Raw genomic sequence first — 22,596 nt, 5'->3', positions numbered from 1 at the left:
GTACACGCGCTCAAGTGAATTGATTTCGTCAATCGCATCAGCAAACAAATCTTCGTCTCCATCGGGGCCACAATTTGGAGAAGCGTAGGATTCCCCGAAATGCTGCTGGTATTTCAGCAGTCGAGCACTGCGCTGAGAATCAGCAGCAAATGATTCACCTCCTGCGGAGTGCAGGTCCAGCAGATCAATCCCAACAACGTCAGCTCGCTGCAGTCTTCCACAGCCAAGATAAAATGTCACGTCCTCCGCGACCCAGTGCATCTCTTCGTGGCGCTTACTTTCCACTCGCTGCACACGTTCGTCAACTACGCTCTTTTCCTTCGCTGCAATCGCCTTCACTTTTTCGCGCAGACAGAAGCTCAGTCCCTTCACAAAGTCCTCCACCTCCTGGAAATACTCGAACTCTTCGCTGCTCACGACCAGTTCTTCCTGCTGCTGCTTCAGCGTCGTCTCAATCAAAGCAGTCTCCGCTTCCAGCCGAGCCAGTTCACGTGAGGCACGCTCATCCTCAAACATGGTGGAATCCAAGCTCTTCTCCAGCTTCCCCAACACACTCCCGAGCGACACACACGCCACTTTCCTCCTCGTGGGATAACTGGGTAGGCCGTCCCGCGAGCGATTAGTCTTCTCCTCCGGCGCCACAGGTGCACGGTGTCCTCCACGACGCATGAGCTCCTCCTCCCACCTCCTGTCCTGCTCGTCGTCCTCGCCCTCCTCAGGCAGCATTTCCTCCACGACTTCTGCCGTCTTGGGAATGCTCGAGTCGTCGGAATTCACGCCGAACGTGACGCGGCTCTTACTGCGTCTCGTCTTGCTCTTTCTCCCTCCTTCCAACGAGATAAACTCCTCCTCCTCCTCCTGCAGCCCTTCAGCAGCTCTCCTGCCGAGCTCGGCGTCATTTCCCGCTTCCACGTCCATCTCGACGTCTTCCTGGTCGATGCTCTCTAACTGTTTGTTAGGCAGCAGCACACTCTGCTCGCTCTGGAGCGAGGCCAGCATCTCGGCCGAGTACTGGCCCGTGCTCTCCACCTGAATCTCGACCTCTGCAGCGCTGGAGGCCACCAGGTTGGGCCGCATCTTCCTCCGCTTGGGCGAGTTCGTGCCCGCCCCGTCGTCGAAGCTCAGCAGTCCTGTCTCCCCGTGGGCGCTGGCGGCGGCAGCAGCATGGGCGCCTCCTGCTGTCGACCTGGAGCTGGCGCTCTTGGAGCTGAAGCTCATGGCGCCCCTGGCAGTCGCGGAGACGCGCGCGCGACTGCGCCGCAGCTCCGACAGCGCTTGCAGGTCTCTGTCGGCCTCCTCGGAGTCGTTGGGCGCCGGATCTTTGGTGGCGGACGCAGCCTGTGCATCTGCAGAGACGGCAGCGGGTTCAGCGTCGCCCTCGGCTTCCGCCTCGCGCCGCTTGCGGCCACCGACCTTCTTCTTCTTGCTGCGGAACATGCGCGCGTTCCAGTCGATCCGATTGTGCTCTTGGAATGTATCTTCTGACAATATAAGAGCGTCGACAGTCTAAGAGCAGAAGAGCACAGATCGGGAACATGGCTTCAACTTGTGTCATTTAGGAGAAGATGGCTGCATTCGGGGAAGACGACGAGTTGAGGCGCGAGTTGGAGGAGGCCAAGCTCACGATCGTGCAGCTGAGGCAGCAACTCGCGGCCACGGAGCTGCTGCTTCAGCAGGAACGCGCGGCTCGTGAGCAGGCGGAGGTTGCCGCAATGCAGGCGGCTCAAGCGGCGGAGCTGGCGGCTCGGGCCGCCGTGGAAGCCAGCCAGCACAGCTCAAATCCTATCAGTGACCGAGAACGCAGCAGCATGGAGTTGATGCTGCAGCGCGAGCGAGCAGCTCGAAAAGACGCAGAACGCGCAGCCCGAAAAGCTGCCGAAGCTGCTGAAGTTGCTGCCCGTGCAGCAGTTGAAGCCAGCAGGCATCGCCCCGCGCCAGCTCCTGTGGCCTTGGGGGAAAGCGGTAGTGGCAATCACTACACAAGAATTGACTCGGGTGATTTCGAGATGGAGGATGTATCGGACCCGCACCCTAACATGCACGCAGTCGCCGCCGGTAAGTCTGCTATCGCTGTTTTGCCCTACTGTAGGCTACCAGTATGACCATGTTTGCTGTCTGCCACTCGAGTAGATCCATCACAAGCGCCCAAGAAATCATCTCAGAGATGCACGAAAGCGCCATCGGTATCTGCCTCTTCGAAGGTTAGAGAGACCAGCAAGAAGGCATCAGCTCCCACCAAAGACAACAAACAGAAGTTATCGCTGGCGGAGGTGCGCAGAGCAGCCCAAGAAGAAACGGAGAGGCGTATGCAAGAACGCGCGAAGATGCTGTCCTCGAAAAAGTGACGGAGCTGGAAGCAGCCTTGGTACCGCGCAATTACAGCTTCCGTCAGCACGACACCTAAATCCCGCCCCCGAAGGCTTATCTCCTATCTATATCTACCCTCTTCCTCCTTGATCAAGCTATATCGATGGGTTTCCATTCTTGAAAATCACCAGTAGTGGTCATTGACTAGATAGACAGACACCAAGCATCCATGATCGCGAGCAGGAGCAAGCGAGACGTTCGTCACACCGCTGAGGTGGCAGGCAGGGTTCAAATGAATCCGGTTGACGAGGAGGAGCAGCTAACAATTGCTGAAATGAAGGAAATCATTCAGCGCGAGCGTAAAATTCGCCAGCAAGCTCAGCTCGCTGCAGAGCAGGCGTTAACTGCGGCTAAGGAAGCGCAGAAAGCGATTCTGCAGCTCGAACATGAACTTGATAGTAAGGGCCAGCAACTGGAGCAAGAGCGGATGGCTCGCGAGCAGGCAGAACTACATGTAGCTGCTCAAAAAGCAATAAATGCCTCCAGGACGGCCAATACTCTGAATAAATCCTCCCCTGTAAAAGCAGAGAAAGGTGAATGCGTGGAGACTATGCCAAAACGCGAGGTTCACGAGTTAAAGACGGAAGATCCAATGCATTCACCCCGTGAAGTTACCGCTACTGGTAAGCGCCTTTTGCGATTACTCTGACCCACAAAGTTGTTGCTCACCTACATCTTCGTGGTGTCAGTGGAAGATAAATCATCGCTGGTGAAAAGACCGCGCGATTCCAGTGAGACGCAATCACCCGCAGCGTCAAAGAAACCTCGAGATCCAAACAAGAATCGCGTGAGAGCATGCCAAGGTAAGGCAAGCAAACACAAAATGTCGCTGAAAGAGGCACGCAAAGCTGCCCAGGACGAGATCGAGAAGCGGATGGAACAGCGAGCTAAACAGCTATCGTCAAGGAAGTAAGGCGAAGGTGGACTCGGCTGCGCTCGATTTTATCTGCATAGCTTCATTTTCTAGCACGTTCGCTGTTTTCAAGCAAGTACACGACAAAAAAACAAAATCCCAGCTTGTGTGTTCTTGGTAACTGTCGCCATCCTAAAGATTGTGCGTACGTCGTACCAACCGATTACACCGCAGATTGCCATGCAACAATGATCGAGCAAGTGCTCAAGGCACTCACTCACCGCTTCCATTAGAATTTTTACTTGTATGTTGAGCGTGATCGCAATGACCCCCGACTCTCTTCTTCTCCCCATCAAATACAGCGAAGTGATTTCTCTAAATGCATCGGAGGCAGAAGGAAGGAAGCGAGCAGATGTAGAAGTTACAAGTCCGGCACGCCGTCAATCTCCGTGTAGCCGTTCTTCTTGGAAATGCGGTCGTTGATGTCGATCGAGCACAAACTGGACGAGCTGCCCCACTTCTCGCGGGTCGCGGCGCTCTTCTCCGGGTACTCGCGAGCAAGGCACGAGAAGATGAGCGAGAACAGGATCGCCAGCGGGAAGACGACGAACGCACCGATGCCCCACATGACACGCGGGCCGAAGTGCTCGTACACGTAGCCGCCCATCAGCGTGGAGCATGCCGCGCCCATGCCCTTCTGCACAGCGGTCAGCAGACCGATCATCGTTCCTTCGGTTCCCTCGGGCGACGACTGGAAAATGTAGTTGGTGAAGGCCGCCCACAGTAGTCCGAACGTCATGCCGTGCAGCGCTTCGAACGGAAGCCACACCCACGGGTTGTGCGCGTACGTGTAGACGATCATGCGGACGCCGTACGCCACGATGCTGAAGATGATGCAGTTAGGCGTGCCGAAGCGCTCAAAGATCTTGTTGGAGAAGAAGAAGAGCGGCAGCTCCGAGATGGTCTCAGTGGCGATGATGACGCCCACCAGCCTCGCGTCGTTGCCCGACAGGTTGAAATAGTCTGCAGATCGAGCACACGAACAGACAGAAGTTAGTCACGTTGGGAGACGATCGCCACTGCAACAACGGTCGAGCAAGTGCAAGCAAAAGTCGTACAGAGGAACAAGAAGTTGTCGATGAGACCACCTAGAATGCCGCCCAGGAGCACCACAATGTAGAGCACAAGCACGTCCGGTTGATCCCAGATGATGGCGAGCGACTGGAGATAGTCAGTCTTCGGTCCCTCCTCGTCAGGCTGGTATGCGGGGATGAAGCGCAGCAGGATGAAGAGCGAGATGACCGAGAGGCCCAGCACCATGTTGAAGCACCAGGCGATGCCGATGGCGGCGGCCATGACACCAGCGAAATAGCCGCCGATACCGTATCCGACCGCACCGTACAGTCGCTGCTTGCCGTAGACACCGCCGATGTGGACCAGCATGGTCATGGCCGTCTGATCCAGCAGCGACCACGTGGGCTGCGTCTGGAAGTTGGCCACGAAAAGCATGATGCACATGACGTTGAAGGTGGACACGAACCGCAGAGAGAACATGAAGACCGCGGCCGATACGAGGCAGAAGATGTGCACCAGCTTCTGGTTCTTGAGCACGTCGGCCACTCCGCCCCAGATGGGCGGCGCAATGATGGCGCACACACACGGCAGCGTCAGCAGGATGCCGATCTGCATCTTGTCGAAGTGCTCCGTGTTGTCAAAGTAGATCTGGCAGCAGCAGCAGCAATAACAGTGTAGGCATAATAGTTAGAGTAGAGCAAGGAGGCGGTGCAGGTGGCGGACGTACGGGCAGGTAGGTCTGCGTGGAGAAGGCGCAGTAGTGGATGGCGAAGAAGAGCTTGAGCGGCACGAGCCGCTTGCTCTCGCCGCCATCGATGGTGAACTCGATGAGGCGCAGGAGGGCGGACATCTCGGTGAAGGTTTCCGCTTCAGGAGGCTAGCCTAGTTGAGCGGGGTGGGCGGACGGGGGCTTGGTCGCGCTGGCGGGGCGAATTCCGATGTGAACGGCGGGTGGCTGGCGCGCACGGAGATCCGGCCGACGAGGGGACGCTTGCTTGGTGCCTGGGATTTCGAATAGTGACTCGCTCGGGTTCTCGGAAGCGGCACGTAGATCGCTGCGGCGTCTTTGCCCCCAGGCGGGTGGCTGACGGATGGATGGGTTCGCGCGCCTCGAACGCCGAGTCTGCTGTCTGCCCTCACGGGGATGATTCGCGCCGTCGCACTCGCGGCTGGCGTAGCCGTATCGCGTGATAGCGGGCGAGTCTCGCTCGCTGCCGGCCGACCGGGCAGCTACTGCTACAGCATTGCGAGGCGAGCCATGACAGCGGCCATGAGCGCGCCTCGGGCCGTTGCCGCCGCCAGCGCTGGCAAATAGGGCTGCAAGCACAGGTAGCCGCTCGCGGCTCGCGTGGCGTCCGTCTGTCGGTTGTATGGGCATTTGTATACCCACAACTTGAAGCAATTGCGGCGCAGAAACGCGCCGCAAAATCAGAACTTTTGCTGACGACCACACACGAATGACTGCGCTTCAGTATGAGTCACTCTTGTGAGGAGGGTATCTTGACACTGTTTCGAGGTGAAACAGAGACGGGTCAGCCCAACTTCAACTTTGCAGCTGCTTGTAAGCCGACTCCGGACTGCAACTCGACGCCCTGCAAAGAGATGCAACGAGCCTCACTTGGTCTCCAGCGCCGGACGAGACTGGCGTGCTATTAGCAGGCGAGCAAGCACTCCGCTTGCATCCTGGCCATTTTGAACTCTGGTCACCAGGGTCTGGTGATGCCGAGTCCTCGATTGCACAGCTCTTTTTGTCTCGATCTGTCTGTCTGCACCACGATGGAGGGGAAGCGAGCGAATGCAGTGGATCAAGACGTTATATGACAACGGCTAACGGGCGGCCTAGTGGCGGCGACGTCGAGGCACGAAGGTACGCCTCCTACTCGTCTTACTACTTCAAAACTGCCGACGACGACTCATTTCGCCGCTCAGCATTGCGCGCTAGCATCCGTGGTCCCGTAGTCCGCAGAGGTGTCGAGCAGAGAACTCTCGTCCGATGTGATGCTGCCCGAGTTTGCCTTGCTGGAAGTCGGGCTCTGCGCGGCGTAGCTGCGCGCGAGGCACGCGAAGCCAGCCGTGACCGCCATTGACAGCGGGAAGACGATGAAGCCCGCGATACCCCACATCATCCGGCCGCCCAGTGCGCCATAGATCCACCCGCCGACGAGCGTGCTCAGGCCGCCGCCGATGCCGCGCTGCACGGCGAAGAGCACGCCGATCATCGTGCCCTCGGTGCCCTTGGGGGCCGCCTCGTAGATGTAGTTGGTGAACGCCGCCAGCAGTAAGCCGTAAGTCAAGCCGTGCAGGACTTCGATCGGCAGTACCAGCCACGGGTGCTGCACGAGTATGTACGTGATCATTCGGATACCGTAAGCGATCAGGCTCACGAAGACGCACTTGGGCGTGCCGAAGCGCTCGATAATCTTGTTGGCGTTGAAGAAGAACGGCAGCTCGGAGACGGTCTCGATGGCGATGACCACACCAACGATGTGTGCGTTGTTTCCCGACAAGTTAAACAGCCACAGAAAGAGCATGTTGTCTATGAGGCCCCCCATGATTCCAGCGAGGATCACGATCGCGAAGAGAGCAAGCACGTCGTGCTGGTGGAGAATGGCCTTCAAACTCTTGACTAGCTCGCCCTTTTGGTGGTGCTCCGCCTCGTGCTGGATGTTCGGGACGTACGCCAGCAGCAGGAAGAGAGAGACACTCGACAGAATCAGCACCATGTTGAAGCACCATTCGATGCCGAGAGATGATGCTACCACACTGGCAAAGTAACCTCCAGCGCCGTAGCCTGCCGCACCATACAGCCGCTGCTTGCCGTAGTCTCCACCGACACGCTCCAGCCACGCCATCGCCGCATGATCAAGAAGCGAGAACGACGGCTGCGTTTGAAAGTTGGCGACGAAAACCATCGCGCACATGAGCGGGAACGACGTGACGTACTGGATCGAGAAGAACAGGAACGCTGCCGACACGAGGCACACCGTGTGAGCGAACTTCTGGTTGTGGATACCGTCAGCGATGGCTCCCCAGACGGGTGGGCTGACAATGGCGCAGATGCAGGGGATGGAGAGCAGCACACCGATCTGCGCCTTGGAGAAGTTCGCCGTGGTGTCGAAGTAGATCTGTGCCACTCCAATGTTGCATTCGTCAGCAACGGGGGATCATTCACATATCTATACAAGTGGGTACGCACCGGTAGATACGTCTGCATGGAGAAGGCAAAGTAGTGGATCACGTAGAGAAGCTTGAGCGGGATGAGCTCCTTGGCCTCGCCGCCATCGAAGAGGAAGCCCAGGCGGAAGCCCATAGTTCTAGCTTGACAGCGGAGGTCTACGCGCTACGACGCTAACGGGTAAATGGCAGGAAGAGGATGACGGCGGGCTGAGGTTCAAGGATGGAGGGCCGAACCCCCAGCTAGCCCAGATGCTGCGCGAGCACTGCCAGTCAATTGCGATGTATTGACGAGAGCTCCACGCCACAAATGCAACTTGGCGGACACCTACATGTAGCAACGTGGACACTTTTTGTACATATCAACCACACATTATTGACGTCGGCGCAAAAACTGCCCGTTACATGAAGTGACCCCCCTCCCCAACCAACCTTTGATTGTATGGGTTTAAAAAGGGAAGTCATGGACAGATGCAGTCAACAGGGATCTGCGTCATCAGGTCTTGGTCGGAAAGCAGCGTCACTCCCCGTCGGCCCGGTGGACTTTGAGGCGGCTCCAGCGCCCGAAAAATACTCGTGGGGCTCAGTGAACTGCCGACGCCAAGGAGCGTGGTTGAATGTCCTTGATCTTTTTTAGTGTGGTGGAGGGTTTTCCGTGACGGCCATGGTTTCAGATGGCACTTGGAACCGAAACTTATGGTACTACCGGTAATACATGTACAAGTACAGAAAGGGTTGTGTCGGCGCTAAAATGACCACTGGATGCGAGCATTGGCGGGTTCTACGACCAACCGCTGTCCGAAGAAAATTACGTTCGGTAGCGCGTCCTCGCATTGTGTACTGAAGCTGGTCAATGACCAGAGGCCATGAATCATGACCAAGGGGAAAGTCCAACAGAGCGGGTGTTGGCAAATAAGACGCGGGTGCAGCATTCCTCGTCTTCACTGTAAAGCAGTCGAGAGTTTCAGTGTTCGATTCGACAGAAGCTATCCTCCCCGCCATCCGTGATGTCGTTTTCAGGTCGGCGCCGCCGAGCAAACAGAACAAGCATCCATGCAGGTAGTGGGCACTCTCAAGAAGACACCAGTGACTCCTGCCCTGTTCTCGGCGAAGAGGACATGCTCAGCAGCACGCACCCGAAGCGGATTCGGGACGTGCGGTTGATCGACAACGGTGTTTTCGTCGCGAAAAAGAGTTTGGCGCAGCGCATCCGAGGCCGCAAGAACAGGCTCATCCAGCGTGTGCTTGTGGCATGCCATCTTGCTGAGCCATCGAGGGACGTTGTGTTCATGCAGGCCCAACACAGCACCAAGGCGGCGACCGACCAGCTCACAGCAATCCGCAACGGGCTCTTTGCTCACTCGCAGAGCATCGTCAGTAAGTGGACCAAATACTTGTTGGGTTGGCTTGGGAGATGCTGATCGCTGTTGTCGTGGTGGACGCAGATCTGTCCGTGGCAATTTGCTGTTTTACCGGCAGCTCGGCCCGTCTTCATGACAACTCACAGGACACGCTGGCCGACGTCTCGGAGGAAGGATACAAGATCCGTGACAGCGCTCTCGCCTTCAGCGTAGGTTATGTCAAAGCTTATATTATTTTGTTGGGTAGAATTAAGCTAGGATATACAACACGCAGCACCAAGTGGAGAAGACCATTCTGGCGCAGATTGACCGCCGTCTCATCGAGTTTGAGCAGATCCAATCCCTCATCGAGGAGCGTGCGAAACTCGTGCTCGACGTCGACTACGCGAGGCGGACGGTGAGTCGGTGCTTACCCAATGGTTTTGAATATCCTAGTCGTGCTCTCACCGATCGTGGTTCGACACAGTTGGCGATGGAGCAGCAAAAAGGAAACACCAACCATATCGCCGAGCGCAAGCAAGCGGTAAGCCAGAACCTGCGAGCCGGGTTGGGCTGAGGACTGTGTAGTGACCGTTCTGGATTGCCGTGTTGTGCACCAGCTGCAATCTGCCCAACGTGACTGTGAGCGCACGACGCGCTCCATCACGGATCACCTGAAGGTCGTTCACCCTGAACAGGACGACGACATGCTAGCACTTTTCCAAGAGGTGCGCTTAACCAGCGAACGTCTGGGGCCTCGAGCTGTATGAAAAGTGACGTTTTGATGTACTTGCTGCAGTATGCACTGCTGGTGGCGCAGTTCTTCAGGCACGGAGCCGACTTAGTAGGCGCTGAGGCCAAGTGAGCCAGCAAAATGCCCCCTTGAAGACAAGAGAGACCGCAACAAGAAGCGAGGCCGTTAACTAGTAGTTGACAACTACACACCATCAACTTGAAGCGCTGAAGATTAATCCAAACTTTTCCAGCTGAGGTCACGCCGCAAGTTGCTACCGGCATTGATCGCGTGCTAACCTTACATGTAAGGTAAAAAAAAAAACACTCCTATCCAAGTCGGAGGAGGCGGGCCTTAGCTGACTCACGACTCGCGAGGCTGGTTCCGCTTCCTCGATTGAAGCTGTCGAGGTCTAGGCGAGCGTACGGCACCGGAGGACACATCGAGCGACGATTTCTGTGTTGCCGTGCAAGCAATTGTCTGAAACGTGAGCGCGCGACCTAGACGCACGTAGAGGCCATAGCCTTGCGACCGCTTCAATCAGATGCCCAGGTCGTCTTTACAACCGTAGCGGCCGCCTGAGTCAGGCGAGAGAGCACTCGTCAGGGCCTGACGACTCGTCAGACGAGTGCTCTCTCGCCAAGCAGGATACCATGCGTTCCCGGTCAACGAAGCAACCCAGCAAGTCCGCACGACGCTACGTCAACGCTATCGCTGGCAACAAGTGCGCATAAGAAGAAGTCGTCATACAGTGTGTGGGTGTGTCGCCTCCGCTTTCGTGCGCTGCGCCGGGCACACTGCGTGCGAGCAGCTTGATGGAGAGTGCACCAGTGTCACTGGCGCACTGACCCACTGAACGTGGAGTGGGTTGCGCCACCTGCGGTGCTGATGCATTTCCGCCGGGTTCCCCACGCCGATTTGCAAACGAGTTGGCTCGCAGCGCCAGGACTGCGAAAGTGAAGTTCGCGGCGCAGAGCGCCAGCCCAAGCTGGCCTCGGAGAGCAGAGTCGCTGCTCGGCCGCCAATCAAGTGTACATGTACACGCGCCACCAGCCCTTTCCACCGGAGGAGAGGCAGGCGGGTGCCTTCACCTGCAAGGTGACATACATGTACATATGTAACCTGCTGCAGTGCGTGTTAAATACTACACCGATACCGCCATCACGCAATTGTCTTCCGCGGCAAGTGTAATAATACACTGTTGGTCCATTGCCATGCAACACCACCCGCTTCTTATCGCCGCCTTCTTGATATCGCGGGCTCGCCGGCTGGCTGGCAACATCCCCCTGGTGTGCTTCGCCTCATCCCCACGCCTGGCCGGGGCAAGGGCTCAGCCGGCAAATCCTCTGCTACAGTACACCAGTCTCCAATATTCGCGCTTGGCCACCTGCTGACACACGGGCGTTCACGCTGCGCCGGCTGCTGCTTCCAGTGTAGCAAGATCCGAGAGCAGGGCTCAGACCTCGACGACGACGGTCGTCTGCTATTACGGTACCAGGCTCTCTTTCTCTGTCTGTCCGACACCCAGGACCATCCTGCCAGCTCAGCCAGCGCTGCTTTCGGTGAGCTCGAGAGAGGCCGTCGACAGTTATCGCTGGAGCTTCTCGCTGCTTGATCACACTCCGCCCCCATCCTGCTGGCCAACGTCCTGACAATCAAGACCAAAAACAGTTGTCGCCTCTGACACGGGGGGAGAGAACCCAGCGTGAGCGAGAGCTGATATCAATCCGTGTCGGCTGTCTCGAGGAAGAGAGCGCAGCGAGCCACTCGCCGAGTGACCGCATTCGAGGGCGTGGAAATCCATTACTGGAGTATCAGTAACGTTAGTAGGGCCTCGTGCGGTCCCGTCGAGCAGGCAGGTAGGCAGGTGTCGACGGACGAGGCAGCCACTCGCTCCGTGAACCATGTACTCCATGTTCCCCATGGTGGAGAAGTCGTACCGTGTCAACATCACGAAGGAGATCGAGCGCGACCTGCGCTTCCTGGGTCAGTCGCGCGTGGACGCGCTCACGTCGCCGTTCGCCATGAAGTTCCTCAAGGAGAAGAGCGGCGTCAAGCTCTACGAGCTGTGCGAGAAGGAGTTCTACACCATGAAGGCCGTCACGACGGTGAACGCGCCGATCCAGGAGGTCATGCACATGCTGAAGATGGACAGCACGTCGCAGCTCCGAGAGGTCATGGGCGAGATCTTCGGCACGCTCTTCCTCGACGGCGTCGTGCTGTACAAGAAGCCGGACACGCCAACGCGGCCGAACGAGAGTCTCTCTGTTAGCTGGACGGCCTTGCAGGCGTCGAAGCCCAACCTCCCGCACAGAGACTACGTGTTCCTGAGATATAGCGACGTCTTCGAGAAGAACTTGGAGCACGGCAGTTTGTACCAGAACAACGGCTCGGGTCTGTACGTTGGCGCCTCCATTTGGGAGTCAATCGAGCTGGACGGCTGCGAGCCGCTTCCGCCGTCTCAGAACGTGGTGCGTCTGCGTCTTCGTCGCTCGGGTATTGTCGTGGAGGAAACAGGGCTTGACGGCACATTGGAGATCTCGCTGTTCCTGTCCGAGAGCCATCCGGGTCGTGACGCCGTGTCAGCGCTGACTCGCTCGTGGATGACCAAGGTCGTGAGCTGCGTTTCCCAGATCCCGAACGCGTTGCTGACCCGAGCGTTGGGCTCGCAAAGTCTGCTGACCAAGCGCGACTTCCGCAAGGACGGCCCGCACTGCTACCTGTGCAATAAATCTTTCAGTGTTTTCCGACGCAAACACCACTGTCGCGTGTGCGGAGACGTCGTGTGCAGTAGTTGCTCCGAGATGAAGACGATTCGCCAGGCCAGTGGGAACCGTGAGGTGCGGTTGTGCACCCAATGCCGCACTGCCAGCACCACCTCGATCCTATCCTCCGACAGCGGCTCCAACTCGAATTCAGTGTCGCTGACTACCGGAAGCCAACGCAGTCTCCCAAGTTTCTCCAGCTCGTTTGATGGTCACGATTTGGAAGCAAGCAATATTTCTCTATCCGGCAGCACAGCTAACTTGTCTGAGGTTTACAGCGAGACTGCCCGCTCGAAGACGCACCCGTTGAAGAGCAATGGATCATTCCGCCGGCAGCGCTCTACGGATAGCCCCGTGCTCAACCCGGCCAGCGAGTTCAACCGAGATGGTCACAGCCCAGTCAAGGACGACTGCGAAACAATATCCGAGTTTTCCGAGTTCAGCGAGTTTCACTGGACAGACGAAGTATCGCGCCCGAGTGTCGATGACCTTGCCCGGTTAGAGAAAAAGCTCACCGTGCGAGCGAACACGCCGTTCAACTACGCCTTGAAATTCAGCAGTCGTCAAGAGTGGCCCAAGGCTCCGATTCCGGCGGACGAGGCCAATCGACTCAAGAAGGTGCGCTCGCTGCACTTGGCGGACCCTGGTAGGCAATTCCAAGAGATGTGTGAGTATGCTGCTGCCGAGCTGGGCTGCCAGATCGCAGCGATCAGCTTCATCGGCGACAAGAGCGGATTCCTGATGGCCAGGGTTGGGCTCGAAAAACGCGAGCTGCCTCGCAACGTGCTGATGGACGCCCACGCCATCATGTCAACAGAGCCAACGATCATCCTGGACGCGACGGAAGATCTGCGCTTCGCCAGCAACCCGCTGGTAGCCGACGGTCGAGTGCGATTCTTCGCGGGCTTCCCCATGGTCACAGCCGACGGCCATGTCGTGGGCTCCTTCAGCGTGGCCGACCCGTTCGCGCGCGAACTGCTGTCTGGAGACAAGTACCTGTTCCTGCGCAACCTGGCCGAGGTGGCGATCCGCGGCGTCGAGCAGAACACGCTCATGAGCATCGCAGTTCGACGCGACGGCGGCAACGTGCACAAGGTGAAGTCGTCGATCCACGCCCCACCACCTCCAGGCATGAAAATCGCCAACGCCGAGCTCACGATGCAGGAGCTGCTGCGGACAGCCTACACGACGCAGTGCCAAGTCCGGATGCAGGTGAACCCGCTGTCCGAGTAAGCGCGCAGTCTTCAGAAGCTCGATGGAAGGGCTTCTCAAGCACACGCACAGTGCCGCAGTGTTTTTTTTTTCTAAGTTATAGTCAACAGAGGGCCGTCCCCTCCAGCGTCACCCGCCGACGCTCTCCCAACCGAAGCAGCAAGACCAGGCAGAATAGCTGCGTTGGTGATAGGAAGCGATTAGTACAAAATATATGGTATCAACTGTCCCCAGACTGACAAACACCTCCTCTTCCTCAGCACGCGGTTGATATAAATCAAACTCCAGGGGAGCGACGAGGCCGTCGGGCCTCATCGTCTTGTATTTCTGCCTCACTCTGCGTCTGTTCCTCCCTTACAGCTCGTCCTCGTCGTCGTCCACGCCCGCGTAGAACTTCTCGAGCGCCTGGTCCACCGAGTCCACGAGCGGCTTGGGCGCGCGCAGGGCCTGGCCCTCCTCCAGCAGCTTGACCAGGTGCACCTTCTGCTTCCACTGCATGAGCGTCTCCTCCAGCTCCATGTTGGCCTTGGTGATGAGCATGTCCACCACGCGCGGGTCCTTCACGTCCGCGTGCTGGCGGAACAGCGCCTGCACCGCCAGCCGCGCGTCCGCCGGCTCCATCGGGATGTCGTACAGCGTCAGCACGCGCGGCACCTGCTTGGTGATGTACCGGTACAGCGTCACGGCCGGGCTGGACGCGGACGCCGCCGCCGCCTTCTCCGCCGCCACACGCAGAGCCATAGTCACGATCGAACTGCGGGGGTCTCTGCTAGGGTTTGCGCCGATTTGAGCCACACGCGCCGGACCCCCGGAAGGGTAAAACCGGTATCGGTAGCCTGCGGTACGTCATCGGCATGTGCTAGGACAGGTGACAAAGTTGTGTACGGTACACGAATATGGTACCTGTGATGGATGATATTGAAGCCATGCGCTGCTGGGAAAACCTGGCATAGATTATACCGAACCGACGCGATGTTTGCGCCCTGGTCTGTGATGTCGGGCGCCACCTGGGGTGTTTGGTCGCATGTGGCCGAGGCGGAGCACGTGTGGGTGCTGGTGTCCGCCGGACGACGGTTTATGCTGCCACGACGTGAGAATGATGAATGATGCTGCCTGAGGGCGGATAGAGAGCGTGATGACTGCAGCCCGAGCCGAGCCGTGCTCTAAAGTGTTGATCACCTATGGCTGCGTGCCCTCTCGTCGTCTCTTTGTCGGTCTCTCCATCTTAGTCTACGCGAGAGGATTCGTTGAGGGAGACGGCGCTGCTTTGGGCCTTGGTGACACGCATGGCGACACGTGGGATTATGGGGCGCGTTGACCAGCTGGCGCTTGCAGTACTTGCAGCGCGGAAAGGAGGCGTTCGTGCCAGGATACTTTTTTGTGGCGGGCTCAGCTACTGCACACGTAGCGAGGGTTGCTGGGGAGTCGCGACTGGCGGACGGGCCAGCGTAGCGTTGGGGTTGCACCGGGGAAGTGTTTGCAGCTCCGAGCTCGTCTTTGCGTTGGAGGCGCGCCTCAATGATGGTGAAGGTGACTGCCGTGCATGGTGCAGGGTTCCGGCAGCTCGAATGTCGACACTCGCAGAAATGGGTGCTCTCTCCGGTCGTCGCGCTCCAGCGGTTGTCCAACGGAGCGACCGCGCGACCACAAACCCCAGCGAGCGAAGAACTGGGGCAGTGCCGATCCCGGTGTACAGTCATTGCTGGTAATACATGTAGCTCGTTGTGTCGCGACTCGAGCACTGGTGAGATTCAGTGTGCTGTGATGAAACTTTCGTTTCTCGCGCTTGCCGCATCTTTTGCCGGCACGGACCATGCTGACTTCGGCGCGGTGGATGTGATACCCGCTCCCGGGGTTCGCAGTCTTGGCAGCGCCGCCGGTCATGCGTCCGCGGCGCTCGCCTGTTTCCCGTCCCGCAAGCTCGGTGCTTTCTGGCCAGCCAAAAGTCTCAGCGGGGTGTATGTACACCGCAAAAACGCGCCCTCGGTGAGTGAAAAGAGGACAGACTTTGCTCCAGGAGACGTACAGTGGTGACCACGGTTCGCGCTGTCGTGAAGCTCGGCAGGCGAAGCCAGGGCTGCAGGCCGCAGCATTGCAGCACTGCAGCACTGCTGGAGACACGGCTGACAAGAGCGAATAAATGAGCGGGCGCTGCGCATGGAGCGCTGGCGAGAGGCCAGCGACGACCTTGCCGGTCTTCTGATCTCACCCGTGCCTCACGGCGTGGTTGCAGTGCTGGCGAGCTTGACACACAAGAGACTCCCGCCGATGCCTTTTTCGCGGCGCACTCATCTGCTGGCGTGTCGCCCATCCATCATCACCGCGCGGCAGCGCTGGCTCAGAGACGGGGGTTGGTCGCTCGCGCCGAGTCTTCGGTGCTGCGCGAAGAGCAGCGGATCCCGGGATTTCGCCACCAAAACGCGCACCCAAGCACCAGAACGGCGAGGTGGGCACACCCAGTTACGGTGGGTGGCGTCTCCCCCGCGAAAGAGATGAGATGCGGGCGCCGCTACCAGCATTAGCTCACGAGGATACCAGCCCAAGTCGCAACGGGCGAGTCGCCGACCAGCGGCGCGCCGGCGGCAGCTAAAGCTTCAAGTTGGCCACCCGCGCGCCTCATGCAGGTGCTGGCGGGAATACCGGCCAGCCAGCTGGCCACTTGTCGCCGTCACGTGTTGCGCTGTCGGTCGCAGATGGGGCTCCGCTGGACGTCCCCGCGTAACCAGTTTTCGCACATCCGGCTTCCCCTCTGTCACTCAGTTCCCAACCTCTCAAGTCAAACCATACAACTCACTCCTCGGTACTACCGGTATCCTTTATAATCCCATGAACAGCATCAACTTCAGCTGCATGGGTTCTCGCAGGTACTGCGCAAATCGGCGCCAGCTTGCCGACAGTCACGGCACTCACGCCGTCTCGCTCCCTGGGCCCGCGCGCCGCGCCGCGCTGGCCCAGTCCTGTTTCGTCCGCCAGCTCGCTCTCTCTCCATGTTTCGCAGGAACAACAGCTCCACGGGCGGCAAGGCCGGCGGCGCGTCGTCGTCGGGCGGCTCGCGCGCCTTCGCCGAGCAGGTGGCGCGCCAGTACGAGGTGCCGCGCGCCATGACCAAGGAGCGCGTGAAGGAGCTGGCGGCGCTGGGCGAGCGCCGCGCCAACCAGCTCATCCGCTGGATCACGGACGACGACCAGGGCGTGGCCGGCTCGGCCGCCGCGGGCGCCGTGCTGCGCCAGCAGAAGGAGAACTTCACGGTCTTCGAGATGCACGACGAGCGCGACGAGCTGCTCGTGATGAAGGGCGTCGTGCGCCTGCAGAACACGACGTGCGACGAGGTCATGGCGCTGCTCTCGGGCCGCACGGCCGTCGAGGTGGACGCCTTCCTGCAGGACCTGCTGGGCGCGCAGTACGCGGCCGGCCAGGCGCTGCACTACACCGAGGTGAGCACGGACGCCGGCAACGCGCCCGAGCCCGCGCCCGAGCCCGGCACGCCCGCCACGCCCGCCACGCCGCACACGCCGCGCGGCTCGAGGCCCTCGGCCGCCTCGCTCATGGTGCAGTGGCTCGCGCTCAACGACGTGCACCCGCAGGCGCCGCTGCGCGAGTTCTTCTTCATGCGCTTCAACCAGCTCTTCGTGAACGGCAACGGCGGCCACAACCCGCTGGGCGGCGGCGCGTCCTACGGCGTGTCCGTGCTCGAGTCGCTCGAGCTGCCGCGCTGCGGCCCCATCTTCTCGCAGACGCACATGCAGCGCCAGCCGCTGCACAAGTGCGGCTTCGTCGTCGAGGCCTCCGAGGACAAGAGCTCCACCACCACGCGCGTCACCTTCTTCATCTCGGCGCCCTACCGCGCGCCGTCGCTCGAGACCGACCGCGCGTGGCTGCTGCGCCTCGCCGGCTGCGTGCGGCTCGTGCCCAGCGCCATCGTCAACCGCCGCATCCGCCGCAACCAGCTGCGCGACCGCCGTAGCTGGCACTTCCGCGACACGTGCTCCGTGTGCGGCGGCAGCTTCTCCATGTTCACGCGCCGCGCGCACCACTGCCGCATCTGCGGCGCCGCCGTGTGCTCCAAGTGCTCGGCCATCCGCAAGGACGCGCAGCGCTCCAAGCTCTCGGGCAGCACGCGCGTGTGCATGGCGTGTCTGAACGGGGACCAGAACGGCCCCAACGGCTCCGCTAGCGCCTACGACACCCGCAGCGGAGTTAGCAGGTCAAGCGCCAGCGACGGAGCGTCGTCCAGCCGTGGCAGCGACGGCGAGTGCTTCGGCAGCGCAGCGCACGTGACGCTGGAGGAGGCTCTGGCTGCCTTCACGATCGAGCCGACACTGGCAGCGAACCTGCCGACAAGTCCCAGTGCTACTTCCAGCAGCGGACTCAGTCAGGGCGGCGAGGACGACGGCGATGTGTACGCGAACTCACCGTTTGACTACGAGCTGACGTTCAACAAGGGCAACCCGTGGCCGGACGCGCCGCTGACAGCGACGGAGAAGGAGCGCGTCAAGCGCATCCAGACACTCAACCTGTCGCAGGACTTCGCGAACACCGTTCTGCGTGACCTGCTGCAGCTCGCGGCCTCGACCGTGAATTGCTCGGTGGCAGCTCTGTCTGTAGTCACGGCGTCTACGAGTCTGTTCGTGACCACGATCGGCCTCGTGGGAGATCAGGTGCCGCGTGACATTGGAGTGGACGCCCACGCTATTATGTCGACCGAGCCGCTAGTGATTCTGGACTGCCGTAAAGACATCCGTTTCGCCAAGAACCCGGTGGCGCTGTCCATGCGTGTGCAGTTCTTCCTGGGTGTTCCTCTCTTCATCAAGGAGACCGGCGTGGTCGTGGGCGCCATCTGTATCGCGGACACGAAGGCTCGCAAGAAGGTCAAGGGTGCGGACCTGCGTGCGCTGCAGGTCATCGCAGCGCGTATTATCGACAAGATGGACGCGCACAACAACGAGATGACCGAGAAGGTCACGGAGGGTGTGAGGCTGTTGTAAGCTAGTGCCCCATGTTTCAAACGTGCCTGATGCTACCGGCTCACGTGTTGCGTGCATCGAACTCGTTTACATAGAACTCCAGAAAGTGTGGCTAAATATTCCATGTCTTGTTACCCACGCTTTAATGTCCTCGACATTTTTCATCACCTGACCGCCACTTGCTAACTAATCTGCCTCAAGCTTGTGTGCGAGAGAAGTAAACGCACACTTGGTGTTAGTAGCGTCGCTTTGACTTCTTCTTGCTATTGGAAGCTTGGAGTATACGCACACTTCGCGTTAGTAGCGCCGCTTTGATTTCTTTTTCTTGTTCTTGGAAGCTTGGGCTGGACGTCGAAGTCGACGCTTCCTTCCCGCACCACCCCAGTCCGACTCGTCGCTGAAGTCCTCTTCGTCTTCATCGCCGTCGTCATCGTCTTCCTCGCTCTCTGAAGTACTGCTATGCCAGCTATCTTCCTCGTCCTCGGATACAGCGGCGACAGGTTTCTTCCGGGCGCGCTGCTTCCCCGACGATGCTGCCGTCGGCGCTTTGGCTTTTGTAGGTGAACGACCAACCGCTCGCGTTCGAGACTTTTTTGTTGTCGATGACCCTCGAAGATTCACATTTGCTGCATCCAGCAGGAACTTAACGGAATACTTTTGCAGGTCTTGCACAAGTCCGCCGATGAAACCGTCCCATGTGTTGTATGTGATCGCATTAGAGAAAACCAGTTCTACGTGGGCCTGGAGAAGCAAACAGAGAATACGTGTCAGTTAATAAATATGCAGGAAGCAATAATGCCTGTGCAGACTTACGAAGTACTCGCGGAAGCTCTTGTACTTGACCAGTTTGTCTTGCATCGTGCCGAAGTCCATGGGGTGCGTAATAATCTCCGAATACTGCGGGGCCACGTCGTCGGTCACAGGCGAAGCAAACACATCTGTCTTGTCGGCCTCAACGAGGGCCTCGTGAAAGACTTGCAGCACGGCTCTTAAGTCCTCGTCACACGCACGCTGAATAGAGTCACGCTGTGTGGCCGTGTAGTTATCCATGAGAGCTGAATACGTCAGAAGCTCCTGTTCAGGGTTTTTGCGCTGTCGCTTCCGTGCGGAGCCTCCTCCCCCAGTCACCGGTGTCGTCACCACTCGAGGTGTGCGACGAGCACGAGGTGACAGGAGTTCCGGTTCCGGTACTTCTCGATTGCGAAGCTGTCTTGGACTACTGAAGACGGCTGAACCAGCGCCGTCCTCAGCACTGGTAGTCGCTTCGGCTTGGTCGATGGCACCGATCGCTGCCCCGATTTGCTCCGCTGATTGCTCTACCTTCTCTTCTCCTGCAGCTTCATTTTCTTTGGATTCTTCCGTGCTTCGCGTGCGGCGGCGAGAACTCCTTTCAGGTGAAGCTGTATGCGCGTGAGTAGTAGCAGCTGAGGGTGCTTCAGCCTGTGTTGAAACGACGGAGATGCCACTAGCATCCTCTGGTGTCCGAGTCAGCAACCCAACCTCCAGCAGGGCCAACTGTGTTTCCTCCGGGTCTTCACTGAAGTGCGACAGAAAGTCCTCCGGGGGATACGAGTACCGCACGTTAGCTCGCTCTCCACCAGCCTCTGCGCGGTTACTGTTGTTGCCATCGCGCAATAGGTGCGGGAAGTGACGTTGCGCTTGTGTGAGAATTGCAGCAAATAAATTTCTCGAGTTCTGGGAAATTGGACTTGTTGAAATGTTGTAAGTCTCGCAGTTGATTCTCAGCAGCTTCACATCGGCAAGGAAAGCCTCCACTTGACGATAGTAGCCGAGCCGCAGTCGTTGCTGAATTTTCGTCAGATCGATTGGGTTTGCGACTGAGTAAGGGTAGTCAATGAAGGTTTCTTCATCAACAGGATACATGAAGTCGCGCGAAAATGAGAGCGTCAATGCCTGGTCAACCTCCTGCAATAATGCCTCACATTTTTCCCCAATAATACTTCGTGAAAAAAGCAATCGTGTGGAACGTCTGCGAAGCGCGAGCTCACGCTTTTCACGCCGCTGTTCAGCTGCTGCTGCCTCCAGTTCCCACGGGCACACCGCGCAAGTATCGTCATCTGGACTGTCCCAATCAACCATTACGCATTCCCACGGCGTAATTTCTCCGGAGGTAGTTGTCTCCAACGGTTTACGAAGGATATTTTCAATCGTTCCGTAAGAAATCTTCGCCTCAACCTCAAGCCCATAATCATCCAACTGCACAAACGGCATCTGAACTCGATCGCCCACCCGCCAGTTGCCGCATACGCCACTATCATAGATGTGATCCAATACGAGGAAATTCGCCACATCGTTCGAGTGGTACAGAACCTTGAAATTGAAACGTGCGGAAGGTTCACCAGCTGATGGGTTTAACTGTTCATCGACGCTTGTAAATTCTGCGAAAGGAGACGACTCCGGATTAAATAAGTCTGTTGTGTCCGAAGACACCCCCTCTTTGGTCTCTTCCTCTTGCTTTTGCTCTTCATGGCCCCCTGCCGGTCGAACTGCTGATGTCGGAACAGCAAGCACCGCAAGCGCAAGTTCACATTTAATCGTGCTGCACCTCGCGTGTTCTTCCGCAGTCGGGAATACATACTTTACATCGACGACACGACACTTGATGGCATAAAACTTTGACAATCGCGCATAATAGCGTGGGTGGGCCATTCCCCCGAAACGCAGATATCCAGGATGTCCTTCGGGGAGGTACACCACGTAATCACCAACCTGGGGTACATACTGATGGATTGATCGCAGACTAACGAGCTGCAACCATTCGCGGTGAAATTTGAGGCCAAACCGCTTGGAAGCAGGTTCTATGATAGCTCCTCCGTCTTCAGTCGCAACATTATTTTGCTCGTGGCGGTGCCTTCGTACCTGTCTGGATTGATGGTCTGGGCAAAAGAAGTGCATTTGATCCACAGACCAGCCAAAATTGATGGCACACTTCCAGTGATAAGAATTCCGGCATGTTGCGATTGTGCAACCAATCGTTGCTCCACGCTTGTTGCAACCAACGCAGGTCAATGATCTTCCACGACGAATCTCTTTCGCGACGTTATACCAGTTGCCATCTCTGTTGAAGCAGAGAGGGGACGCGATGGCACACTGGTCATGCACAAATACCCTCTGAATTCCATAAATCAATGGATGCACACCCATGCCATCTCCAGGTAGTTTAAGCATTGCGTCATCATCTCCAACGCCACAAAATGCGCAAGGAATCAGCGCCTCATCGCCATTCTCTGCCGGCACTGGCGCTGAACCAAGCTGGGCTTTTTTTGCTTCTAGCATTTGAGTATACGTCATGCTCTGATCGAAACGATCCAACTGATTGTCTCCCATGATAATACCATCGTTCGACTCCACGACAACTTCGGCTTGATCACCTCCGATACCGACAGTTCTTCCGCTGCTATCTTCGGCGGTACGTTGCTCAGAGGGCATATCAGCATTCTCGTCTTCCGCATCACTATCTAACACCAATCTTGAACGAGCTCTCGCCGCATTCCTTCGCGCTCGCAACTGCCGAGGAAGGTCCTCCAGCTCGTTCTCACTTTCCGATTGCAATCTCCGACCACCCCGAGTTGGAAACCTAGCGCGAGGAGACTCCCGCTGTCTGGTGCTGCGAAGCCGCCTCCGCCTGGAATTTGCAGGGGATATAACAGCTTCTTCATTTTCACTCAGCAGGTCATCTTCATCCAGATCATCCTCATCTTCCTCCTCGTCCTCCTCGTCCTCTTCTTCTTCCTCTGCAGCGTGCCGCGGTGTTGGCACCTGGAAGTCCTCGTCACTTCGATCGTCCTCACTGGAAATCTCAATCTCTAACACTGACGTGTCACGCTCCACAGCCGGGTTTTCACGCCGTTGTCGCAGTGGGTCTGGATTTCTTCTACGACGCCGAACCTCAGACAACATCACAGGAGCACCGCTCAACCGATACGAGGCTCTTGCCAACGCCATCGCATCAGCCGCAAAACTTCCTGGCCCCTGGTTAGACTTCTTCTCTTCTTCCTTAACAATGGCGATGGGGAACGAATGAATATCCTCCTCACATTCCGGTAAGTGCCGGACTCCGCACTGAATTTCCGATTCTTTGCTTTGCTGGATT

General features: G+C 58.1%; 10 protein-coding genes across 11 annotated transcripts; 5 read left to right on the top strand and 5 right to left on the bottom strand.

The window, feature by feature from the left end:
- Positions 1–113: 113 nt before the first annotated feature.
- On the bottom strand, positions 114–1,437 carry IUM83_06336 (uncharacterized protein; the record flags this gene model as incomplete). Its single annotated transcript, XM_067930534.1, has 2 exons — positions 114–214; positions 279–1,437. The coding sequence occupies 2 exons, from the start codon at positions 1,435–1,437 to the stop codon at positions 114–116; spliced, it is 1,260 nt and encodes a 419-aa protein (XP_067800449.1).
- Positions 1,438–1,565: 128 nt separating this feature from the next.
- Positions 1,566–2,345, top strand: IUM83_06335 (guanylate-binding protein; the record flags this gene model as incomplete). Its single annotated transcript, XM_067930533.1, has 2 exons — positions 1,566–2,055; positions 2,131–2,345. The coding sequence occupies 2 exons, from the start codon at positions 1,566–1,568 to the stop codon at positions 2,343–2,345; spliced, it is 705 nt and encodes a 234-aa protein (XP_067800547.1).
- Positions 2,346–2,536: 191 nt separating this feature from the next.
- IUM83_06334 (guanylate-binding protein) lies at positions 2,537–3,280 on the top strand (the record flags this gene model as incomplete). The annotated part of the gene is made up of 3 exons (XM_067930532.1): positions 2,537–2,581; positions 2,648–2,990; positions 3,057–3,280. The coding sequence occupies 3 exons, from the start codon at positions 2,537–2,539 to the stop codon at positions 3,278–3,280; spliced, it is 612 nt and encodes a 203-aa protein (XP_067800382.1).
- A 361-nt stretch (positions 3,281–3,641) lies between these two features.
- IUM83_06333 (Major Facilitator Superfamily (MFS)) lies at positions 3,642–5,144 on the bottom strand (the record flags this gene model as incomplete). The annotated part of the gene is made up of 3 exons (XM_067930531.1): positions 3,642–4,243; positions 4,339–4,942; positions 5,022–5,144. The coding sequence occupies 3 exons, from the start codon at positions 5,142–5,144 to the stop codon at positions 3,642–3,644; spliced, it is 1,329 nt and encodes a 442-aa protein (XP_067800514.1).
- Positions 5,145–6,219: 1,075 nt separating this feature from the next.
- IUM83_06332 (Major Facilitator Superfamily (MFS)) lies at positions 6,220–7,604 on the bottom strand (the record flags this gene model as incomplete). Its single annotated transcript, XM_067930530.1, has 2 exons — positions 6,220–7,419; positions 7,491–7,604. The coding sequence occupies 2 exons, from the start codon at positions 7,602–7,604 to the stop codon at positions 6,220–6,222; spliced, it is 1,314 nt and encodes a 437-aa protein (XP_067800513.1).
- Positions 7,605–8,586: 982 nt separating this feature from the next.
- On the top strand, positions 8,587–9,673 carry IUM83_06331 (uncharacterized protein; the record flags this gene model as incomplete). The annotated part of the gene is made up of 6 exons (XM_067930529.1): positions 8,587–8,845; positions 8,914–9,038; positions 9,104–9,226; positions 9,296–9,352; positions 9,429–9,536; positions 9,608–9,673. 6 exons carry the CDS (start codon positions 8,587–8,589, stop codon positions 9,671–9,673), a joined length of 738 nt encoding a protein of 245 aa, XP_067800451.1.
- A 1,772-nt stretch (positions 9,674–11,445) lies between these two features.
- IUM83_06330 (Lateral signaling target protein 2) lies at positions 11,446–13,539 on the top strand (the record flags this gene model as incomplete). 2 transcript variants are annotated; one of them, XM_067930528.1, is made up of 2 exons in its annotated part: positions 11,446–12,012; positions 12,128–12,133. In XM_067930528.1, the coding sequence occupies 2 exons, from the start codon at positions 11,446–11,448 to the stop codon at positions 12,131–12,133; spliced, it is 573 nt and encodes a 190-aa protein (XP_067800548.1). The 2 variants fall into 2 exon arrangements, with proteins under 2 accessions (XP_067800548.1, XP_067800549.1); XM_067930527.1 differs by having other exon boundaries at positions 11,719–13,539.
- Positions 13,540–13,872: 333 nt separating this feature from the next.
- Positions 13,873–14,259, bottom strand: IUM83_06329 (NADH:ubiquinone oxidoreductase, NDUFA6/B14 subunit; the record flags this gene model as incomplete). The annotated part of the gene is made up of 1 exon (XM_067930526.1): positions 13,873–14,259. One exon carries the CDS (start codon positions 14,257–14,259, stop codon positions 13,873–13,875), a length of 387 nt encoding a protein of 128 aa, XP_067800326.1.
- A 2,246-nt stretch (positions 14,260–16,505) lies between these two features.
- On the top strand, positions 16,506–18,503 carry IUM83_06328 (uncharacterized protein; the record flags this gene model as incomplete). The annotated part of the gene is made up of 1 exon (XM_067930525.1): positions 16,506–18,503. One exon carries the CDS (start codon positions 16,506–16,508, stop codon positions 18,501–18,503), a length of 1,998 nt encoding a protein of 665 aa, XP_067800327.1.
- Positions 18,504–18,779: 276 nt separating this feature from the next.
- On the bottom strand, positions 18,780–19,532 carry IUM83_06327 (Bromodomain and WD repeat-containing protein 1; the record flags this gene model as incomplete). The annotated part of the gene is made up of 2 exons (XM_067930524.1): positions 18,780–19,223; positions 19,296–19,532. 2 exons carry the CDS (start codon positions 19,530–19,532, stop codon positions 18,780–18,782), a joined length of 681 nt encoding a protein of 226 aa, XP_067800539.1.
- Between the last annotated feature and the right edge of the window lie 3,064 nt (positions 19,533–22,596).

The sequence above is a fragment of the Phytophthora cinnamomi genome (genome assembly GCF_018691715.1).
Source record: "Phytophthora cinnamomi strain GKB4 chromosome Unknown Contig1, whole genome shotgun sequence".
NCBI classification, from domain to species: Eukaryota; Oomycota; class Peronosporomycetes; order Peronosporales; family Peronosporaceae; genus Phytophthora; species Phytophthora cinnamomi.
Note: the sequence above shows the minus strand (reverse complement) of the source record. Positions and strands in the feature narration are given on the sequence as shown.